This window comes from Marmota monax, unplaced genomic scaffold (genome assembly GCF_021218885.2).
Source record: "Marmota monax isolate L192 unplaced genomic scaffold, Marmota_monax_Labrador192_F-V1.1 WCK01_AAM20220418_F8-fsc00054, whole genome shotgun sequence".
Classification (NCBI taxonomy): Eukaryota; Metazoa; Chordata; class Mammalia; order Rodentia; family Sciuridae; genus Marmota; species Marmota monax.
In genome coordinates, this window is record NW_026692145.1 from 461005 (window position 1) to 484748 (window position 23744).

The 23744-nt window shown below is 38.7% G+C and overlaps 1 protein-coding gene across 5 annotated transcripts in view; it reads right to left on the reverse strand.

Moving 5' to 3' along the window:
- The window catches only part of LOC124110138 (P2R1A-PPP2R2A-interacting phosphatase regulator 1), a 73727-nt gene extending 53354 nt beyond the window's left edge, over positions 1-20373 (reverse strand). For all 5 annotated transcript variants that reach the window (XR_009224386.1, XR_009224384.1, XM_046469265.2 and 2 more), the window contains exons 1-4: positions 20211-20373; positions 19875-20064; positions 10369-10447; positions 1536-1592 (exon numbers count right to left, since the gene is read on the reverse strand). Coding sequence is in view for 3 of the 5 variants with exons in the window: in XM_046469265.2 (XP_046325221.1) it covers positions 1536-1592; positions 10369-10447; positions 19875-19990 (252 nt within the window). In the remaining 2 variants the exon portion in view is untranslated. The remainder of the gene's footprint in view (positions 1-1535; positions 1593-10368; positions 10448-19874; positions 20065-20210) is intronic.
- Positions 20374-23744: the final 3371 nt, after the last annotated feature.

Here is a 23744-nt window from a genome sequence, read left to right on the forward strand (position 1 = left end):
GCAAAAAACCAAATTGCACAGATAAGTCAAAGGTCACTTTTACTGTTGGTGTGAAGTTTATATTATTCTTTAAAAAATTCTAAAATAGCATCACACAAAGGTAAGTAGTGGAAAGTACATATTAAAGGAATGGACTGGGTGCAGTGGTGCACTCCTATAATCCCTGCGGCTCAGGAGGGTGAAGCAAGAGGATCACAAATTCAAAGGCAGCCTCAGAAACTTAGCAAGGCCCTCAGCAACTTAGTGAGACACTGTCTATAAATAAAATCTAAAGAAAAAGGGGGTCTGGGATGTGGCTCATTGGTTAAGTGCTTCTGCATTCAGTTCCTGGTATCAAAAAATATATAAAATGGGTCTAGCACAGTGGTGTACACATGTAATCCCAGCAGCTCTGAAGGGGAATACAGGAGAATTACAAGTTCAAAGCCAGCCTTAATAACTGAGTGAGACCCTGTCTCTAAATAAAACACAAAACAGGGCTGTGGATGTGGCTCAGTGGCTGAGTGCCCCTGAGTTCAATCTCTGGTATCAAAAAATAAAATAAAATAAAAATAAAATGGTTTAATCATATTTTCCTGCTAATGTAAGGTAACCTGACCTTGGGAAAGCCATGGTACTGGCGAGGGAAAGAGGAAAAGGATACAAGAATTAGAGGACTAACAACTAGGTTAACGAAATATCTTTATGGATTTTGTGCCACTCTAACAGAGAAAGGGGAACTGAAAAAGAATCCAGTATTTGGGGGCTAAATCTTACCTCTGACATTCATGAAGTATGGACATTGGGTACATAAGTTCTGCTGTCTTTCATTTCTGACCTTGTAAGGCAGTTGTGAGATGAAATCAGATCACAGATGTAAAGTACTGGTCATAGTGCTAAGTGAATAAGTGCTTCATAACAGTTAAGCACCCCCTTGCAAAAAAGCGGCTTGTACCTGGGTCAGAAAAAAAAATCCTACCACCTGTGATGGAGTGGTGATTTGATCTTTTTGAGTTTGGTGGATAATCCTTGGATAATTAAAAGGTTTAATTCTATACTTGGCTTGTGCTGTTAAATATACACATACATATAAATACACACAAAACACACACAAAACATAAACTAGTAAGGTACAATGTGTCCCTAAACTCAGCTCACTAAGAACTGAATGTGAAACAATAACAATAAAGGCCACTTTAGCTGGTCTTTGAAAAAATTCATCAGAGAGCTTTAAGAAAACATAACTGGTAATTATGAAGCTACAAGCTTAATTTTTATATATAATCTTCTTCTTTGAGATCCTTGGAAGAAACTAGATTCAAAATATAAGGGTATGTGGTATTTCTAGAAACTAACAATTTATTAAAATAACTAATAGCCCAAATAAATAGAGAACTTAGTAGTTTGTTTTGTTTACAAAACCATTCCTAAAATTAGAAACTTAATTGCACATGACCTGGCTTAGAATTACTGAAACACAGATCTTTTTAGAAAATAAAATAAAATAAAATTTACTTTTGTTAATGAACATCTGTCAATTTTGAAAGCCTTCTTACCTGTTTTATTTGATGCAAGCGGCTGGCAGAAGTACGAATAGGAGAAGGTAGGAACAACTGAAATTTAAAATAGAAAAGTCAAGCTTGTGCTAACATTTCTGATTAGTTATTTCTAAACACAAAGTCAATGTTGAATCATCTAAGATATTTATTGAGTGTCTAATGTGTAAAGCATAAAGGTCACTTCATACCAATGGTACTGGTTAAGGTCAAATTTTAAAATATTCAATTGGATCTTGACCAAAATAATTACGCTAACCAAAGTCTAATATATTTCAAAACCCAACAAAATAACTATTAACATAACAAATATAGGACAGAGCCTGGCTTAGTGGTGTATATGTGTAATCGCAGCAGCTCCAGAGGCTCAGACAGGAGGATCCCAAGTTCAAGGCCAGCCTCAGGAACTAGTTAGGTGTTAAGCAACTTAGTGAGATCCTGCCTCAAAATAAAAACCAAAGCCAGGCCCAGTGGTGAAGCCTGTAATCCCAGTGGCTTGGGAAGCTGAAACAGGAAAATTGTGACTTCAAAGTCAGCCTCAGTCATGGGGAGGCATTAAGCAACTCAGTGAGACCCTGTCTCTAAATAAAATACAAAATAGGGCTGGGGTATGGCTCACTGGGCGAGTATCCCTTAGTTCAATCCCTGGTCCCCCCCAAAAAAAAATTTTAAAAGGGCTGGGGATGTGACTCAGTGGTAAAACACCCGGGGTTTAATATCACAGTACCAAAAAAAAAAAAAAAAAAAAAAGTCAAAAAGAAAAGATTTTATCTTTACCTTTCCTTTCCTAAGTCACTAGAGCTTTAAATCACCTCATTCTTCTTGCCAGTTTAAGGCCATCCTTAAAGCTTAGTGAAAGGCTTTTCTTGGAACAAATAGCAAAAACAGTCCTTATATCAGCAGATAACTTGCCAAACTTACAAAACGAACATAAAAGAAGCAACTCCGCCAAACACCTTGAAATCTAGGCAGGGAAACCAAATTTTCATTAATATCAATTGACTTTAGGCAATCATTTTCAAGTAGTTAGCACATTTACTCTTGATTGCTATGACACTTGTTATCTACATCCTTTCTCTTTTGGGAGGCTACTTTCTCTTTTTAGGTCTTATGTCAAAGCTTATGACATCATTGGTGCTGTAGTGTGAATTTTCTGGGGTGCGCTGGATTTGAACTTGGGCTACAGAATCACAGAAAGTTTTTTTTAAATATATATTTTTAATTTTTTAGTTCTTAATCTACCTTTATTTATTTTTAGTTCTTAATCTACCTTTATTTATTTATTTTTTATTTATATGTGGTGCTGAGAATCGAACCCAGTGCCTCACACATGCCAGGCAAATGCTCTACCACTGAGCAACAACCCCAGCCCCTAAAATTTTTTTTATAGTAGATGGACACAATACCTTTATTTTATTTTCATGTGGTGCTGAGGATCAAACCCAGTGCCTCACACATGATAGGGAAGCACTCTACCAACTGAGCTACAACCCTAGCCCCCCAAATTTTTTTAACTGGACAAAAAGTGAATCAAATACTGGACTGTCTGATTTTTTTGTAGTAATAATGTGGAAAATTAATGGAGAAAACAATTAATTGGAAGAGTTAAGTACCACAGTTGATGTCATAATTTCAGCCAGGCAATCTTCTAGTGATTTCCTGGACAAAGTTTTCCAATAGGAAATTCTAAAACTTTTCCTGAAACCAAACTGAGTCCTCCCCATCCCTTAGGTATCAGTGAAAAACAATCTCTTCCAGGAAGTCTTGTAATTAGTTTAGAATAGTTTAGCACACTCTGTAAAATGCCTCAGATAATTTTTCTACATAAAACAAAATATTAAAATAAAGTATCCTGAGATGTTGTTAAAACTCACCAGTATCTTCTGTGTTAATTTCTCACGTGTCTCTTTTACTCCAGGGGAAAAAAGGCGTTGGAAGGAAGCAAGAGTATGCACCTAGGAATGGCATCACCAAGGGATGATGTCATAGTTTGGGGCAGGGGAGAGTAGGGTTGTAAGGAGGGATTGGGATGAGTGCTATGTGAATCTGAAACTGATTCCTAGGCTTTATCTCAAGTGAAGTAATTAAGATAGGAAGAAAGACTAATATTAGTTCCATTTAAAAGAGAAACCACAGAAAATTAATATTCTACAGATACTAAATTTTTAAAAGTAAATTTTAACTTTTCTAGGTGTGCTTTTACCCATTTCCTAGTCCTTACTAGAGATAAAAGGCTTAATTCTGAATAAAAAGTTGTATGCTGTCTTTAGAAATGTCTACCTGGTTCTAGAAATTACTTAAGTTGGTTTCCAATGGTACTTAACAAGAATTGAGTCCAGGCTGAACAGACACAGCACAGACAGAGCGAGGTCTGGAATGGATTATACACTTGCTGCTGGGTGAGCCATTAACTAGATTTAGGGTTTGTAGCTGTCAATGTGAAAAGTAAAACCCAATCAGGTAAATATCAATAGCTATAAAATTAAAGTGGATGAATTGCTCAAGAAAAATACCATTTAAAGCACTCCAGTAATCCCAGCAACTCAGGAGGCAGAGACAGGAGGATCGGAAGTTCAAATCCAACTTCAGCTAAGCAACTCAGTGAGACCCTGTCTCTAAATAATATACAAAATAGTGCTGGGGATGTGGCTCAGTAGTTGAGTGCCCCTGAGTTCAATCTCTGATAACACCCTCCCCCCAAAAGAAAAACACAATCTTGTCTAATAGGAAGATGAAACATTTATCCTGCTTCCTTTGGAATAGCAGGGGGCAGATAAGGATGGAGAAATGCCACAGTTGCACACAAATTCAACAGAGGTGCTAAGAAGATTCTTGGCAGAGAGGTGGGGAATGGGCATGCCAAACTCAGAGTTAAGAGATAAAGAAAAGGGGCGGGGGCAAGGCAGGGTGGCACAGGCCTATAATTGCAACAGCTCAGGAGGCTGAAATAGGAGGATATCGAGTTCTAAGCCAACCTCAGCAAAAAGGAGGCACTAAGCAACTCAGTGAGACCCTGTTTCTAAATAAAATACAAAATAGGGCTGGGGATGTGGCTCAGTGGTTCAGTGCTCCTGAGCTGAATCCCCAGAACCAAAAAAAAAAAAAAAAAAAGTGGGTGGTGGTGGTGGTTTGAAGGGAAGACAGAGTCCCAATATTCAGAAGAGACCCTCATGTTTCTAGTAGCTAGAAGTGGGATTCAGTAATTTCTTGAAAATAGTGAAAAAAATATTTGTGCTTTATTAAGCAGAATAATTATGAGATAACTCACAATTATACAATGCATAAGAAATATGCATCCGTATTTATATTTGTTTGCTAAATAAAACCCACGGTTCTTCAATGCCATTTGTTACAGTGATTTTTTTCCTAAAACATTGTTTTACCTATATTGAAATGCATGAAAAGCAGGACCAATTTTTTATCTTCAATTGTACATAACAAAATTTATCAATGTAACCATTTTTAAGTACACAGTTCAGTAGTGTTGTACACACTATTGTACAACCAATCTCCAGAACTCTTCATCTTTCAATATCGAAACTCTATACCCATTAAACAATACCTGCTGTTCCTCCCTCCTCCCAGCCCTGGCAATCACCAATTTACTGTCTCTATGAATTGACCACTCTAGGTACCTGCAGTACCAATTTTTTTTTCAGGGGTCGGGGTACTGGGGATTGCACTCAGGGGCCCTCAACCACTAAACTACATCCCCAGCCCTATTTTGTAATTTTAAAAAAACAAGGTCTCACTGAATTGCTAAGTGCCTCGTTTTTGCTGAGGCTGGCTTTGAACCTGTGATCCTCCTGCCTCAGCCTCCTAAACCACTGGGATTATAGGTGTGCACCACCAACCCAGAGTCTATAGTACCAATTTTAAGGATAGTCCAGGATGGGAAAGACACTTAAATATATAAAGTTTATGAGCCAAGCACAGTGGCACAGACCTGTAATCCCAGCAGTTTGGGAAGCCGAGGTAGAAGGATCATGGTTTCAAAGTCCCAGCAAGGGCTTGAAATTCTGAGTGAGATCCTGTCACTAAATAAAATACAAAATAGGGCTAGAGATGTGGCTCAGTGGTCAAGTTCCCCTGAGTTCAATCCCTGCTAACCCCCAACAAAAAAATACACACACACACACTTACACATATATAGTTTATGATATCACTCAACAATGCTTTTATTTTTTTCAGGAATGATAGTTCTACTTTGTAATGTGATACGTTAGCTAGAAATGAAAAAATACATTTATTGTTCATGCTTTCTGAAAAATATTTAAATACCATAGAGATACATAAATTAGAAATAAAATTCCTGGGGCTGAGATTGTGGTTCAGTGTAGAATGCTTGCCTAGCACATGCGAGGCAGGGGGTTTAATCCTCAGATCTATTTTGTATTTTATTTACAGACATGGTCTGAGTTGCTTATGGCCTTGCTTTTGCTGAGGGTTTCTTTGAACGCATGATCCTCCTGTCTCAGCCTCAGGAGCCACTAGGATTACAGGCCTGGGCCACAACAGGGATGATGGTATATTTTGACAAAATAAAGGTATATGCATAGCACTGTTACAGCAAGTTAAACCTATAAGCCATGAATGTTCCCATCACCAAATATGTAAAAATGAATTTAATTCTGCAAAACAATGTGTTTATAAGATGGCTTATTTTAAGTATGCATTATATTAAACTGAATTATAAGCAAATTAAGAAACTAAAATTCCTAAGAAATATTATGCATTTAAAAAATTTTAGGTACTAGGTTGGGCATGGTGGTGTATGCCTGTAACCCCAGTGGCTTAGAAGGCTGAGGTAGGAGGATCTGGAGTTCAAAGCCAAGTTCAGCAAATTAGTGAGGCCCTCAGCAACTCAGTGAGAACCTGTCTCTAAATAAAACACAAAAAAGGGCTAGAGATGTGGCTCAGTGTTTAAGCCCCTCTGGGTTCAATTCCCATTACCAAAAAAAAAGTTGTGGAAATAATATTCAATATCATTCTATGAAGATGAAAACATCTAATTTTAAGCTTAAGATGTAATTTTTCGGAGGGATACTAGGAATTGAACCCAGAGGTACTTTACCACTGAGCCACACCACAAATCCTTTGAATTTCTTATTTTGAGGCAGGATCTCAGTAAGTTGCTAAGGGCCTTGCTAAATTGCTGAGGCTGCCCCCAAACTTGCAATTCTCCTGCCTCAGACCCCAAATCACTGGGATTACTGGCTTGCACCATTGTACCCAGCAGGAAGTATACTCTAAAATTTATTTCAAGGTATAACATTTCAGTAGAATGCACTCTACAGATTCATATAGAAATTCATATGATAGGGGGCTGGGGTTGTAGCTCAGTGGTAGAGCACTTGCCTAGCATGTGTGAAGCCCTGGGTTTGATTCTCAGCACCACATATAAATAAAATAAGTAAATAAATAAAGGTCCATCAACAACTAAAAAAATGTAAAGAAAAAGAAATTAATGTGATAGAGAAATTTATAAACAATTAACTGTATGACAACAAGTTAATCTATATAAAATGGACAAATGCCTAGAAACACACAAATTACCAAAATGATTCAAGAAGAAATAGAAAATCTCAACAGACTTATAATAAGACATAGAATCTGTGGTCAAAAACCTTCCAACCGGGCTAGGGATGTGGCTCAGTGGTAGAGCGCTTGCCTAGTATGTGTGAGGCACTGGGTTTGATTCTCAGCACCACATAAAAATAAATAAATAAAATAAAGGTATTGTGTCCATCTACAACTAAATAAAATAAAATAAACAAACAAACCTTTCAATAAAGAAATTTCCAGGACTAGGGGCTGGGGATAGAGCTCAGTTGGTAGAGTGCTTGCCTTGCATGAGCAAGGCCCTGGGTTCAATCCCCAGCACCACACACACACACACACACACAAAGGAATTTCCAGGACTAGATGGTTTCATGGATAAACTATAAAACATTTAAATGAAGAACTAACACCAATCTTTTTCAAATTCTTCCAAAATTAGAGAGGCTGGGGCTGGGGTGTATCTCAGTGTTAGTGCATAGCTTACTTAGCATGTGCAAGGTCCTGGGTTCCAGTCTTAAAACTGCAGGGGAAGAAAAATCAAGCACTTCCTAATGCATTCTGAAGCCAGCAATTACCCAGATACCAAAGCCAGCAAAGATACCTCCAGAAAAGAAACCTACAGACCAATATCCCTTATAAATAAAGATGCAAAAAGATTCATTCCAGGAACTCAAGGGAGGTTTAACATAAGAAAATCATAGTGCTACATTATATTAATAGGACAAAGAGGGAAAACATGGTCATCTCAAAAGGCTTAGAGAAAACATGACAATTCAATGCCTTTTCTGTTTTTGGTACCAAGGATTGAATCTAAGAGTGTAGTAGCACTGAGCTACACCCCAGCCCTTTTTATTCTTTGATTTTGTGATAGAGTCTCCTTAAATTGCTGGCGCTGGCCTTGAATTTGTGATCTTTCTGCTTCAACCTCCCAGAATTAATGGGATTATAGGGTTGCACCACCCATTTCCCCAAGGCTCAAAAGCCCTTACAACATGGAAACCCTCAGGGACTAAGAGTGAAAGGAAACTTCCTTAACATGATAAAGGGAATTTACCAAAATGCACAGTTAACATTACAATGAATATTAACTCTGAAAGCTTTCCCACCCAGACTAGGAACAAAACAAGGATGGGCACTTCCTGAGACTAAAGAGAGCTGAGGGTTGAACAACATGGTGAATGCGCTGAATTGTACTTTTTATTTATTTTTTAACAGTACTGGGGATTGAACCCAATAGAACTCTAGCACTGAGCTACATCCCCAGCTCTTATTATTTTTTTTAATTTTCAGACAGGGTCTTGTTAAATTACTGAGGCTGGCCTCAAACTTGCTATCCTCCTGCATCACCCTCCAGAGTTGCTGGAATTACAGGCCTAGGTCACCTCACCTGGCAAATTGTACACTTTAAAACAATTAATTAAATGTTATGTGAGGGCTGGGGCTGGGGCTGGAGCTCAGTGGTAGAGCACTCGCCTTGCATGTGGAAAGCACTGGGTTTGATCCTCAGCATGACATGTAAGTAAAATCAAAGTATTGTGTCCATCTACAACTAAAAAAATATTTTTAAAAAAGTTATGTGAATTGGGCTGGGGATGTGGCTCAAGCAGTAGCGCACTCGCCTGGCATGCGTGTGGCCCGGGTTCGGTCCTCAGCACCACATACAAACAAAGATGTTGTGTCCACGGAAAACTAAAAAATAAATATTAAAAAATTCTCTCTCTCTCTCTCTCTCTCTTTTTTAAAAAAAAGTTATGTGTGTAAGGGTAAAAGAAATTGAAGTTAAAGCGTAAAAGTTAAAGGGTAAAAGACCAGGTGTTGTAAAAGTTTCTAAGCTGCAAGGTCTGAGTTAAAATGTAAAGGAGGTATTGTTAGGTTTCTATGCTACCTGCAAAACCCGAAATTTCTGTAGCTGTTAAGACAATGCTTAGAACCGCCCAGTAAATATTTCCCCTGACTATTTGGTTGTTTAATAAGGGCTCTGTGTGGTTGCACATAGGCATTGCAGGGCCTGGACCAATCAGTTTAAATGTAACCCCCTCCTTAGGAATGACCTATCACTCCAGCCTGACCTGTTCCCGCCAATGAATGAACTAATCATGTTTAGGAGTTGTTGTTCAATTTTCCCGTGCCTCATGATGATTTGTTCTGATGTATACAAAGCCCTCCGCCCTCTCCAAAAAGTGTACTTAAGCAGTGCTCAGCCCCTGCTAGGGGCTCTGGCTGCTTTCCCTTCTTGAGTGGGCAACGGAGCCCCAGCATGCTGGTTCAATAAATCCCCCTTCTGCCAATTGCATGAGTGGTCACTTGGTGGTCTCTTTCTCCGACGTTTTGCGGGACCCTTACATGTGAATTTTACCTCAATACAATTTTCATAAAATGAATCATTCAGTCACCTTGGTTTACTGATCATAAGTATGTTTCATAAGTTTAACTAGCAGAAAACAGTTACAATTTAAAGATTGCATTATAACACTATGAATAGCAAATTTCATTTACAATTCAAGATAAATGTGATAAAAGTCAAATTTTTTAAAAAATCAAATTAAAAGCTGAAAACTACTTTTAAGAGAGCCTGCAAATTTTCCTCTCAAATTTCCTCTCAAAAAAGTATGCCCTTCAAAAACTGGAAGCTAGATGATCTTATGCATAAAAACAAACTTTAATGCTAAATCCATATGAAATTCAAAAGTTAATTCTGCTTCACCTGCAGCAAAAACTGTTTTCAATGTACTTATTTTTCCTTCATTACTGTTTAGAACTCTATTTCTCTTTTTTGGTGGGAGAGTACAGGGGATTGAACTCAGGGGCACTCCACCACTGAGCCACATCCCCAGCCCTATTTTGTATTTTATTTAGAAACAGGGTCTCACTGAGTTTCTTAGGGTCTCACAAAGTTGCTGAGGCTCGCTTTGAACTCTGGATCCTCCTGTCTCAGCCTTCTGAGCAGCCCCAGCCCTGCTTAGAGCTCTGTTTCTCAAGGAAGAACTTGTTAGAAATGTAAATTCTCAGGCTCTGCCCCAGATTCACTGAATCAGAAACTCTGGGGGAAGACCTAGCCAGCCATGTTTTAACAAGCCCCCCATGTGCTCACTCAAGTCTAAGAACCACTGGTTAAGACAAGTAAGCTTGGACTGCATGCCCAATCCCCAACAACACACACACACACACACACAGAGAGAGAGAGAGAGAGAGAGAGAGAGAGAGAGAGAGAGAGAGAGCAAGCAAATAGCTTAAGTCTTGGACAAGGAGGCTGGTATCAGCATTTTCTTACCAGGGCATGCTGGCTCATAAATGTCGTGCTGTTTCTTTTCACTCTTAATGTGTCAGCTTGGAATACCTGTGAATTATCACTAAGGAGAAAAAGAAAACACTTGTTATATAAAGTTTATTACAATTTTTTTAAAACAGTGCTGGAAATGGAATTTAGGCCTTATGCATGCTAGGCAAGCACTCGACCACTGAGCTGTATCCTCAAGTCTGCAAATTTTTTTCAAGAAATAAGATTTCTAATACTTAAATAGCAACACTGTTAATTGTAAATGGCATCCTGGTAGAGACAACTGTGCAGATGTAGAAATTAACACACACACACATACATACACACATAAAAGTACACATCTTAGTCCATTAAGCTTAAACAAGTTACCATATAAGAAAAGGAATTCTCATGCATGCCACTTTACCTCTAAAGCTAGAGAAAAAGTATAATTTATTATGACCTTGGAAATACATCATTTTCAGTGTAAACCTGTAATTCGTTTAAATTTATGATTGGAGCTGGGCACAGTGGTGTACCCCTGTAATCCCAGCAGCTCAGGAGGCTGAGACAGAAGGATTGCAGGTTTGAAGCCAGCCTCAGCAACTTAGCAACACTTTAAGAAACCTAAGGCGACCCAGTCTCAAAATAAAATATAAAAGGACTGGTGATGTGGCTCAGTGGTTAAGTGCATTTGAGTTCAATCTCCAGTACCAAAATAAAATTTATGATTGGAGCTACCCAAATTTTACATGAACAAGAGGGATAACTGATAGCAGGTGTAGATAGAACTGAGATCTTCCACAGATATGGTTTGTTTGGCCTACATGGTGTTAAAACATTTCTGAATTCATTGTGCAAACTGAGAAATTTCATATTAAAAAAAATCCAGATTCCAGATTTTTGGCTTCTATTGAAAACTTGCAAGATTTTGCAACACTGGGCTCCAATCCCACATGGCAACAACACACTGAAAGTGAGCAGCTGCTGCCCACTGAAAATGGAGTAGGTGTCCTCACCTTGGACTACTGCCCACCCAGGTGGCCTCAATTCTATTTGAGCTTATAACCTGAAGAAGTCATCTTTTCCTTTACATGTTTTCTTTTTACTATAACTTTTTCTTTTGTACTGGGGATTGAACCCAGGGGCATTCTACCACTGAGCCACATCCCCGGCCCTATTTTGTATTTTATTTAGAGACAGGGTGTCACTGAGTTGTTTAGTGCCTCACCATGGCTGAGGTTAGCTCCTGATCCTCCTGAATCAGCCTCCCCAGCAGCTGGGATTACAGGTGTGAGCCACTGTGCCCGGCTTATAACTTTTTACTTTGAAATAATTTAAGACTCACAAGAAGTTGCAAAAAGTATGCCAATGGTTCCCATGTACCTTTCATCCAGGTTTCTCCAATGATAATAAGAAATCATTTTTAATACTTTTCTTTGGCTGCTTTTGTTACCGAAAGCTGGGTCCTTGTCCCCGATGCCAATTCATGCCAATTTAATAACGAGGACACAGTTTTGAGAAAAAGGAAAAAGAAGCCTTATTGCTTTGCTAGCAAAGGAGCACTGGAGACTCTTATCTGGACACTGTGGTTCCACCCATCAGTGAGAACAAAGAACTATTAAAGAAGCTCTTTGTGGCTCAGCAGCGGAGCACTTGCCCAGAACAGGAGAAGTCCTGGGTTTGATCCTCAGCACCACATAAAAATAAATAAATAAAATAAAGGTATTGTGTCCAACTACAACTAAAACATAAATATTGAAAAAAAAAAAAAGCTCTTAAAGGCTGCATTCCAGGTGTGCCCCAAGGGGAGTCCCAGGTGTACCCTGAGGGCATGGTGAAGTGAAATTCACTTATTAAATAAAATAAAAGTATTGTGTCCAACTACAACTAAAAAATAAATATTTAGGGCTGGGGTTGTGGCTCAGTGGTTGAGTGCTTGCCTTGCATGTATGAGGCACTGGGTTTGATCCTCAGAACCACATTAAAAAATAAAAAAAAAATAGATAAAAATACTTTTTTTAAAAAAAGGAGAAGAGAGGGGCTGGGGATGTGGCTCAAGCGGTAGCGCGCTCGCCCAGCGTGTGTGCAGCCCGGGTTCGATTCTCAGCACCACATACAAATAAAGATGTTGTGTCCGCCGAAAACTAAAAAATAAATATTAAAAAATTCTCTCTCTCTCTCTCTCTCTCTCTCTCTCTCTCTCTCTCTTTAAAAAAAAGAGAAGAGAGAAAAGATCTGGAAGGTTGGAAGGTTGCAAACTTCATGTAATGATAAGAACATGAAAATATTAATGAGCCTGATTTGATCAGTATATAGTATATACATGTATTGAAATATCATGCTGGGCATCATAAATATGTATACTATGTGTTAATCTAAAATTTTAAAAAATGGGGACTGGGGATGTGGCTCAGTGGTAGATGCTTGCCTAGCATTAGTGAAGACCTGAGTTCAATCCCCAACAACACACACACACACACACCAAAAAAGTAAAAAAAAAAAAAAAAATTACAAAATATTTGAGATTGAAATGTTAATCACCCTGATTTTATTATTATGCATTGTATGCATATATTGAATTATCACACTGTTCCCCATAAATATGTACAATTAAATAATAGTAATTAATTTTAAAAAAATCTCATCATGGACCAACACTAATGTTTCACTTATAAAAGCTCGTTTTGGTATTTATAAAAATGTAGGGAATTAATGATCTCAGAATGCAGTGTAGGGCTTTAATAGGGAAGAAAAATACTCAAAGGACCCAAATGTATGGTAGAGTAAAATAAGTGCTTAGAGAGGCAAAGAACAGGACAATTAGCAGCTACATAACATATTTAATTACATGGCACTTAACATTTTTTAAAAAAATGGATTGGTAAAAAAACAAACAAAAAACCAGTCCCTTCACTGGGATCAACACTGGTCAGCAGAAGAGCATTTGGAATCCAGGCCTATAGGGCAAAGTTCACCACTCAGCTGTCTGGATATCCCAGACCTATGCTTTTCTGCCTCCAAAGCCTGTTCTGTATACTCGAAATGCTGTCCCAGCCAGAAGACCTCTTTTCCAGAGTGTACTCTATGGATCCATTAAGGCCCATTTCAAATGTATCTTCTCCCTGAACCTTTTCCTTATCCTTCATCAATTCTTGCTTTAATTTTTCACTCCCTTCCTTGAATTTCTTTAGCACTTTCTCTACCTTCCTAAGCTTATTGAGACTTGATCCCATTTTGTAGCATGAAAATTTGCATATTACAGGGAAGAACTCAATATTTTATAAATTTTCCCTACAATAACATGAATAGGCAGTCAATTATAAGAATATTTAAGGAACACTAATGGGTCACCTATTTTTACTATCTTTTGTGTAGGGAGCCTGACTCTTAGGGCTGGCAATAGTATTCTCCCCCAAACTTGTATCTGCCAATTTTATTTAATAAGACTATAAAACTGAAAGAAATAATTGAGGTAGCATAAACTACAATTAGTATGAGTCTTTTCAAATGAATTTATATAAAACCCTACATGGTACCCCAGAATTGAGTTAAATCTATTTCTTTGTCTCTCTCTCTCATTTTTTTTTTTAAACTGGGAATTGAACTCAGGGGTACTCAACCACTGAGCCACATGCCCAGTCCTATTTTTTTTTTATTTTATTTAGTGTCAGGGTCTCACTAAATTGCTTAGTACCTTACTATTGTTGAGGCTGGCTTTGAAGTCACAATTCTCCTGTTTTAGCCTCCCAAGCCGCTGGGATTACAGGTGTACACCACCTTGCCTGGCTTAAAATCTATTTCTTTTCTTTTTTTTTCCCCTAAAGGTCATTTATTGTAAAACCATAAGTACAACTGACATGAATTCATTTAAGCAACTGATCCTCTCTAACCATGAAAAGGATGTTTTGCCTTGGAATCAACCCCAGGAAGAACGTGGTGAGAATTCAGGGTTGGGGGACGTACTGAATCCTGGGCTGGGGCTTTTGGTGACTTAAGGAACCCGATGGTACCTTCCTCTTCTCCCTGGGAATGTTCCACTTTCAGATGAGAATAGACAGGTAAAAACAGCAACATTTAAACAGCTCAGTTTTAAATATTATTACTTAGTAAAAATCTTTTCTTTTTTTTCCTAGGTTGGAAAAAGTAAAGCTAATATAACTGGGTGGTATTCAATGCCCCACATCAAATGATAAATAATAGCTGTCTACACAATTATGTCAGTTATATTCTCATAGCAATCAGATTTCTTTTTTTCTTAGTACTAGGGATTGAACCCAGGGGTGCTCCATCACTGAGCACCCAGCCCTTTTCATTTTTTACTTTGAGACAGAGTCTTGCTAAGTTACCCAGGCTGGTCTCGAACTTGTAGTCCTCCTGCCTCAATCTTCCGAGTCATTGGGATTACATAAGCATGCACCATCACACTGGGCCAGCAATCATTTTTCATGGCTACTACCTTTATTCCAGGCAAGAGGTCAATAAACCAGATAGTGGGCAAACTTTTTCTTCAAAAGGACAGACAAAATAAATATTTTAGGCTTTTTGGGCCATATCAATCTCTGTTATAGCTATTCAATTTTGCCAGTGTAGTGGGATAGTAGCTGTGGACAATAAACAGATGAACATGGTTACGTTCCAATTTCAAAAAGCTAACAGCAGGCTAGATTTGTCCCTTGGACAATAGTATGCCTTTCAATTGAGGCAGCAATAATTTAAAAGCAGGATCAAACTAGAGGTTTTTAAAGAAGGAAAGTGCTGGCAAGGATCCAAGAAACTTTTTTTTGTGTGTATGTGTACCAGGGATTGAACTCAGTGACGCTCAACCACTGAGCCACATCTCCATTCCTACTTTGTATTTTATTTAGAAACAGGGTCTCACTGAGTTGCTTAGAGCCTTGCTTTTCACTGAGGCTGCCTTTGAACTCCCGATCCTCCTGCCTTATCCTCCCCTACCACTGGGATTGCAGGTGTGTGCCACCACGCTGGGCTCTGGCTTGAAACTTTTTTTCTGCAGTGCTGAGGATAAACCCAGGGCCTCATACAAGCTAGGCAAGCACTCTACCACTAAACTACACCCCAGCCTGACCTGTAATTCTTTTTTTTTTTTTGTACTAGGGATTGAACCCAGGGGCAATCAACCACTGAGCCACATCCCTAGCCCCTTTTTTTAAAAAATTTTTATTCAGAGACAGGGTCTCACTGAGATGCTTAGAGCCTGGCTAAGTTGCTTAGGCTAAACTCGTGATCCTCCTGCCTCAGCTTCCTGAGCTGCTGGGATTACATGAGTGTGCCACTATACCTAGCCTGACCTCTAATTCTTTTAATAAGGGTCAGAGAAAAAAAGGAAAAAAACACAACATCTTTAAATATAGTTATTGACACCAGTAATAAGTCAGCCAACTATACAGAACCAAGAGGTTCAAAACTTTTGACACTGGTATTTTTTTTCAATATCTTTATTTTATTTATTTATTTATTTATGTGGTGCTGAGGATTGAACCCAGTGACTCACACATGCAAGGCAAGTGCTCAACCACTGAGCTACAACCCCAACCCCTTAACACTGGTATTTTTATTAATACAAGATGTTCATCACAAAACAGTGTGGGAACTGCACTGTGTTAAATAACTGACATTTAAGAAATTTAATTCTGCAAATTCTGTTGCAAGAGAGAGAGTCTTTACATACAGGAAACATCAAGCACAGTTAGAAAATTACTTGAAAGAGGTATAACAGGGCTGGGATTGTGGCTCAGCGGTAGAGTGCTCCCCTAGCGTGGGTGGGACCCGGGTTCTATCCTCAGCACCACATAAAAATAAAGGCATTGTGTTGTGTCCATCTACACCTAAAAAAATAAATAAATAAACATTTTAAAAAAGCTGTGCCCTCAAAGTGCATTGATAAGTCCACTGTCTACAAAAAAAAAGAGGTATAACAATATTTAGCAAAATATGGACCACATGCTTTACTGCCAAGTATAGTTTAGAAAGGGTAGGACAACCAAGTATTAGAGGCCTAAGTAATGGAATGAGAAAAATAAGCAGTATACATATTGCAATTGCAAAGAAGTGAAAATGATTTCAACTCAGACTCAGTGTAATCTTACTCTAAATTGTTGTTCAGAATAATTTTTCTGACTATACCCTAATCTTGCAACAATAGCACAAAATATGCCTTCAGATCATTTGGGCAAGTTCCTGACATCAGGCATGACATTCATCATTCCTATAACTTCTGAGTCACTGGAGCTAATCCACTTTACAGTTTCCATATCTTTAACTCCCACTAGATAAATACACAATTTATACTCACTTTTCTGTACAAATTTTACTTCATGCATCAGGATCTTAAGCTGGAGAATTCAACTCTGTAACTGTGCTCTAATGATTTTTAAAATTGTCAATCCTTTGCACAACAAAGTAGGAAGGGATAACTGAGATCTTTCTTAGATTCCAGGACTCTGTGGATTAGGCAACAGGGTCTAATGCATTCTCTCCCTGGAATGTTTAATACATTAAACTGGATCCACATGTTCCTTCAAGCATATATCCTTCATTATCATTTGCAACCTGCTTCTTTTCATAAAGCTTTCCAATAAAACCAACATTCTTAGGCTAGGGATGTAGCTCGATAGTAGAGCACTTGCCTATCATGTATATGTAAGGCCCTGGGTTCATCCTCAGCATCACAAAAAAAGGTAGGGGGGAACAATACTCTCCTCACTGCTCTATTCTACTAGCAGGGTGGGTCCCCTAACAATTCCTTTGATAATACAATAGGAAGTGTCCACCTACAACTAAAAAAAAAAAAACAAACAATTTTTTTAAAAAACGTTACTGTTCTCGCTGGGTGTGGTGGTGCACACAAAATCCTAGCGGCTGGGGAGGCTGAGACAGGAGGATGATGAGTTCAAAGCCAGTCTCAGCAACAGCGAGGTACTAAGCAACTCAGTGAGACCTGTCTCTAAATAAAATACAAAATAGGGCTGGGGTTGTAGCTCAGTGGTTGAGTGCCCCCGAGTTCAATCCCTGGTACCAAAAAAAAAAAAAAAAAAGTTCCTGTTCTCCATACAACATGCAGAGCCACTGACTTTACTTTAAAAAAAAAATTAATTGGGGGGATACTAAGGATTAAATCCAGAGGCACTTAACCACTGAGACACATCACCCACCCTTTTAATATTTTATTTGGAGACAGGGTCTCACTGAGTTGCTTAGGGCCTTGCTAAGTTGCTGAGGCTGGCTTTGAACTTACATCCCCCTGCCTCAGCCTCCTGAGCCACTGGGATTACAGGCATGCACCACCACACCAGGCTGGTAATGTATTATTTTTTGGTCAATTTTAGCTTTATTTTGTGACAATATGTTCTCCCCTGCCTCAAATCACTAGAGAGCTGCATTTCATTAGAGCTAATCAGCTTAGATATTGATTAGTAGTACAGAATTCATTAGTTTAGGAGCCAGGAGATACAGGTTCATAGTACTGGCTCTGTCACTATGGCATTTTCAAGAGATAGGAGTCTCATGTGTTCAACAAGGAGGATTGATCTTGTCTTTCAGTTTTTGTTGTGTATATTACAACTATCAAGTAGTATGACACTATAAAAAGTGAGGAGCAGCCGAGTGTGGTGGTATATGGCTATAATTTCAGCAACTTGGGAGGCTGAGGCAGGAGGATTGCAAGTTCCTTGCCAGCTTCAATAACTTAGTGAGACCCTTTCTTTTTTTTTTAAAGATAATTTTTGTAATATTAATTTTTTTAAGTTGTAGTTGGACACAATACCTTTATTTCATTCGTTTTTATGTGATGCTGAGGATCAAACCCAGGGCCCCGCGCAAGCTAGGCGAGCACTTTACTGCTGAGCCACAATCCCAGCCTGAGACCCTTTCTTAAAATAAAAAATAAAAAGGGTTGAGAAGCCAGGCATGGCACCACATGCCTGTAATCCCAGTGGCTCAGCTTGAGTCTGAGGCAGGAGGATCGCAAGTTCAAAGCCAGACTCAGCAATTTAGCAAGGCTGTAAGCAACCTAAAGAGACCCTATCTCAAAATAAAATACAGAGGCTGGGGGTGTGGCTTAGTGGTAGAGTGCTCTCCACCTAGCATGTGTGAGGTACTGGGTTCAATCCTCAGCACCACATAAAAATAAATAAAGGTGCTGGGAGAGGTGGTGCATGCCTGTAATCCTAGTGGCTCAGGAGGCTGAGGTAGGAGGACTGTGAGTTCAAAGCCAGCCTCAGCAACAGTGAGGTGCTAAGCAACTCAGTGAGACCCTGTCTCTAAATAAAATACAAAACATAGGGCTGGGGATGTGGCTCAGTGGTTAAGTTCCCTTGGGTTCAATTCCTAGTACCAAAAAAAGTGGGGAGGGCTGGGGATGTAGCTCAGAGTTAGAGTGCCCTTGTGTTTAATCTCTAGTACCAGGGCTTGGGGGTGAGCAGCAAAGCTAATAACATATCGTGAATGTACTTTTCAGACTTACAGAATCTAGAAAATCTAATGATACTGGGATATGTGATCCAAGATCTCTTTCTCTCTCTCTCTTTTTTTCCAGTGCTAAGTATAGAAGCCAGGGCCTCACACATTCTAGGCAAATGCTGTACCAGTAAGTTATGTTCTCACTCAAAAAATCTCATTTAAAAACGTATTTGAGGGCTGGGGCTGAAGTTCCGTGGCAGAGCACTTTCCTAGCATGCACGAGAACCTTTAGTAATGCCAGACCTTCAGATATGTGCAAGAAATAGTTAACTATCATTGAATGCAGTGTTTCTAATTCTTTTTTTCATTGTCTGGCCTCCAACGAGCCTCTTTAGATATTTTTTCCCCTAATAACTCCTCTTCCACCAAATTTTCACACCACAGACATATATGTGTGCTTTGTACATAAAAATAACAAAACTTTTCCACACACACACCCCTCCCTAGAATCAGTTTTCCTTCTCCTTTGGGGGAATATTATCCACTAAAAATGTGTAATTTAGGAGACTGAACTTCTATAGTACCTAAACTCTATGTTCAAATAAAAACTAGGTGTAGAAAGGTCCAAGTTTATTTGCCTGACAACCATTTTCATCTAGAGTGTGTAAGAGGTGAAGGTCAGAGGTGACAGAGCAGTTGAGAATAAGAAAAAATAGTCCTGACAGGAGATGTGAAATCAGGGAGGGGTTGGGGAGGGTGTTGTTTCTTCAAAGGAGTGGGTAAGAGATGGGCTGAAATTGTAAAAAAGTGGTGCTCCATCCTGATTGCTGCTTTCTAGTCCAGGTGGATTGTCAGCAGAGGATGTTTAGGTTTAGATGTGTGTCAGCCTCAGGGTGGGGCGTGTACTCTCCCTCTGGTCAGGGTATTCCACACCTGCCCCTACTCCACCAGGCTGAGGGTGGGATCTCCAGACACCAGAGACAAGGGAGATACCTGCAGAACTTCCATAAATACAAGGAAGGGAATGCTATAGGAAGTCACTTTTGTCCAACATCTCCCCAATGCCCGCTTGCCTCTTCCAGTATCTCAACCCTGCTCACCCAAATCCATTGATCAAAGGGACGCTGTTGGCTATTCTTAGGGCATTGCCATCTGAGGTGGTGGAATTCGGCGGCAGCTCCAAGTCTACTTCCATTTTCTCCTGTGCCATGCCCATGTCAAGGATGAAACCACTGCTTAGTTCGAAGTTCTCAATGCTTTCTGGTTTCCGTTCATATAAGGACAAGCCACCTATGATATGTAAGGAGAGAGGCAAAAGGGAAAAAAAAATAAAGGAGGAAGCTCTTAGACGATTAGGAGTGTTCACCTTTGTAGCCCAAACTTCACTAACACCAGTGGGCACAAAGTTTGACAGAACTGGCTCCAAACTTCCTTACCCCTATCATCGGCCCCTAACGCAGAAAAGGTCTCCCACCTCCAAGTCTATAATACAAAATGAGGCATTTATCTCAGTCACCGCTGAGATCCCTTCTCCTTTATCTTTGTTAGGCGACACAAGCTCAGCTAAGCCTTCCCAGCCAAAACAAAAACTACAATTTGCCGCCTTCCGGAGTCGATTTAGTCCCGCCCCTTCCCGCATGCGCCCTGCATCTGACCAGATGACGCTTGCTTATACGCAATTAACGTCACTCCAGGTGTCTTTGTCACCCTTAACAGGAGCTCATTTGCAATCCAGGAACCGCCTTTTTCCCAGTGCCAGTTCCCACTGCCAGTTCCCACTGCTCTTGCTGCTGAGGATTTGCAATGGATGTTCCTCTGTTACTATGCAAATCCCGCCACGGTTTCTTTAATCTTTACTTAAGAAAGATAATTGGGAGGAGTGTTTTGCATGGGAGCGCCTTCCAGTCTGCCCTGTCTAATGCTCAATTTTCTGTTTTGGCTAGCCTAACTCCTTATGTTTTCCATCCTGTAACAGCAGACACACTACACCTTTGGAATCTTAAAAAAGCTAAAGTTTGAAACGAAAGTCAACGAAGTGTGTAGGGTCTCAATAAAACGATTACCTCATTGAACCTATTGTGCAGATTGGTTCTGCAATTGTGTAGAATCAAGTTTTCAATGTGGTTTCATTTTTACCATAATTGTAATGTGTGTATTTTTCTATGGGATAAATTTTGACTTCTCATAATTAGTCATCTAAGAAATAAAGACTTCAGCTAACTTACAAAGATTTAAGTTAAAGCAGTGAGGCTTATTTTCTTAAAACATATCTCAGAATACATTCAAATCAGCCTTTCCATTTTAAAGAATTGCTGCTTTTGAATTTTAACACCAGTTAATTAGCCATATTGAGTACTGAAATCTTAATTTCACACGAATATTATAAAACCACACATTTTAGGAACCACATAGAGAAGTGGCAGAGAAGGTAAAATGAACTTAATGATATCAGACTTATTAATTAGTCATAATATTGGTATAGCACTTTTCATCTTATCAAATGTTTTCACATACTTATATTAATTGGTTCAATCATCAACCCTGCACAGGTAATCAGTAGTAAACTTAAAATAATGCAATTGCCTTGAAACCATTCATGACAAGTTATGACATGTAAGATGATAATCATTTATTCTTCTTTCATTCTGGGAATGGAATTTTAAAAGTTTGATCATATTATGCACAATTAGATTACCTAAATCCCAGACATGAGGATGATTTGGATTCTCCATCCCTGATATAAGACAGGTCAATAACAGCTACCATTCATTGGACACTTATGTGCCTGATGCTGTCCTAATCATGTTAAATATATGATCATACTTAATGCTTACAATAATTCTGTGAGGTAGGCACCATCACAATGCCCGTTTTTCCTTTCTTTATTTTATTTTTGGTATGGGGGTTGAACTCAGGGGCACTCAACCATTGACCAGAGTTGCTTAGCGCCTCACTTTTGCTGAAGCTCCATTTGAACTCACAATCCTCCTGCCTCAGCCTCCCAGGCAAGTGCCACAGAGCCCAGCACAATGCCCATTTTTCAAAGTAGGAAACCAAAGCCCAGAAGGGCTACTTGAAATAGCTACGAAATGACAAAGTCAAGATTCCTCTGACTTTCTGTTTAAATAAAAAGATAGATGAGGTGTTCCTGAATATTTCCCTGGACACTATTTCTGTACTCATAAGCACTTCATAAATATTTATTAAATTACTTTATGAATAAATGCAGGTTTAAATAAACTGCCATTCATAGCCATCTTATAAATTAGATAAACTATTTCTATTTTACAGGTCATAAAATTCCAAAAAGATGAATGGCACATCATTAGGTAGCAGCAGAGTCCAGACTACTACCAAGGTAAGAAAGCCACTGTTAAAATTTCCAGGGTACTTGGAGAGTTTACAAAAGATGGTGGCTAAAGCTGAGTAAATTCAGAGTGAAGGCAAAAAGCAATGGTTAAAGAGAAAACAGAGGGGCTGGGGATATAGCTTAGTTGGTAGAGTACCTGCCTCCTAGGCATAAGACCGATGGGTTCAATCCCCAGTTTTGGGATAAAAATAAAAAAGTCCAAACCAAACTGAATAACAGGAAAAAATGGAGCAACTTGTGAATAAGTGGCTCTTACCTCTGTTCTTCTGTTTATTTTACTATTCAGTTTGTTAATAATATGATTTAATGAAAATATTTTGAAAGAAGAGACAAAATTTAATTTTTAAAAATTTAAGTCCACCTTTCAGACACAAATGAATTTGCTGTAATTTGTAAATGTAAAAATGGATGGCTCTTTCCATTATTATCTCTAAATATAAGAGGTTGATATAATCTAAGCTTTTTATCCACATGCAATATTACTTATATTCTTTATTAAAATTATTTTCTTTAAAAAAAATTTAAGTACGATTACACAAAGAGGATAGGTATAATAAAATGACAAAAAGCAAGTGACAGACTAAAGTTTCTAGAAAAGATATGAAATGACTAAACATTTGAGATGGCAATATGTTTCCAGCTATTATCAAAAAGGAGAAAATCTCTTATTATAGAAAAGCTATACCTCAGGAACCCAAAATCTGTGAATATATAGACAGGACCCATATAGTATATTCACAGGTTGTAATATCAAAAGGAACAAGTAGTATAGAACCAGAAAGAATTCTGTATGTTATAATGACAAACACAACATTTAAAGGAGTTATTTGGTGCTGGGCGTAGTGGCACACGCCTGTGATCCTAGCAGCTCTGGAGACTGAGACAGGAGGATTGCAAGTTCAAAGCCAGCCTCAGCAATGACGAGGCACTAAGCAATTCAGTGAGACCCTGTCTCTAAATAAAATACAAAATAGGGCTAGGGATGTGGCTTAGTGGTTGAGTGCTCCTGAGTTTAATCCCCAGTACCCCGCCAAAAAAGAAAGGAGTTATTTGTACTCCTCCCCATTTCCACCTATACACATTATTATAACCAACCTGGCTGTATTTCTTGATCAGCTCTTTTTGTTCCATAGCAATAGTCCATGCCCACAGACCACTGGTTTGCTTAGATCTATATCTTAAAACTTAGGCTACTCCTTTTTTTGTATGTCCCAGTCTGCTGCCACCTGTTCAAGGTCTCTTACCTATAAAGATGTCACAAATATGTCATAATCAACTCTTTATTTTACGAGTTGTCATGGCAACTTTAAAGTTTCCTTTCAACCTGGAGTTGCCACAAGAGAAAGTCAAATACAAGTTGAACATCAAGCCAAAAGAACACCTCAAACCTCCCAAAAGATTTATTTGAAATGCAAAATAAATTTGGCAGGCAATCATGATGTGAATCAAACCCGGAAATGATGGCCAAATTAACACCCTTCATCTCATATGTTCTTTTTTTTTTTTTTTTAGTTGTGGATTAGTTTTTTAATTAATTAATTTTTAAAATTAATTAATTTTTTAGTTTATTTATTTATATGTGGTGCTGAGGGTCTAACCC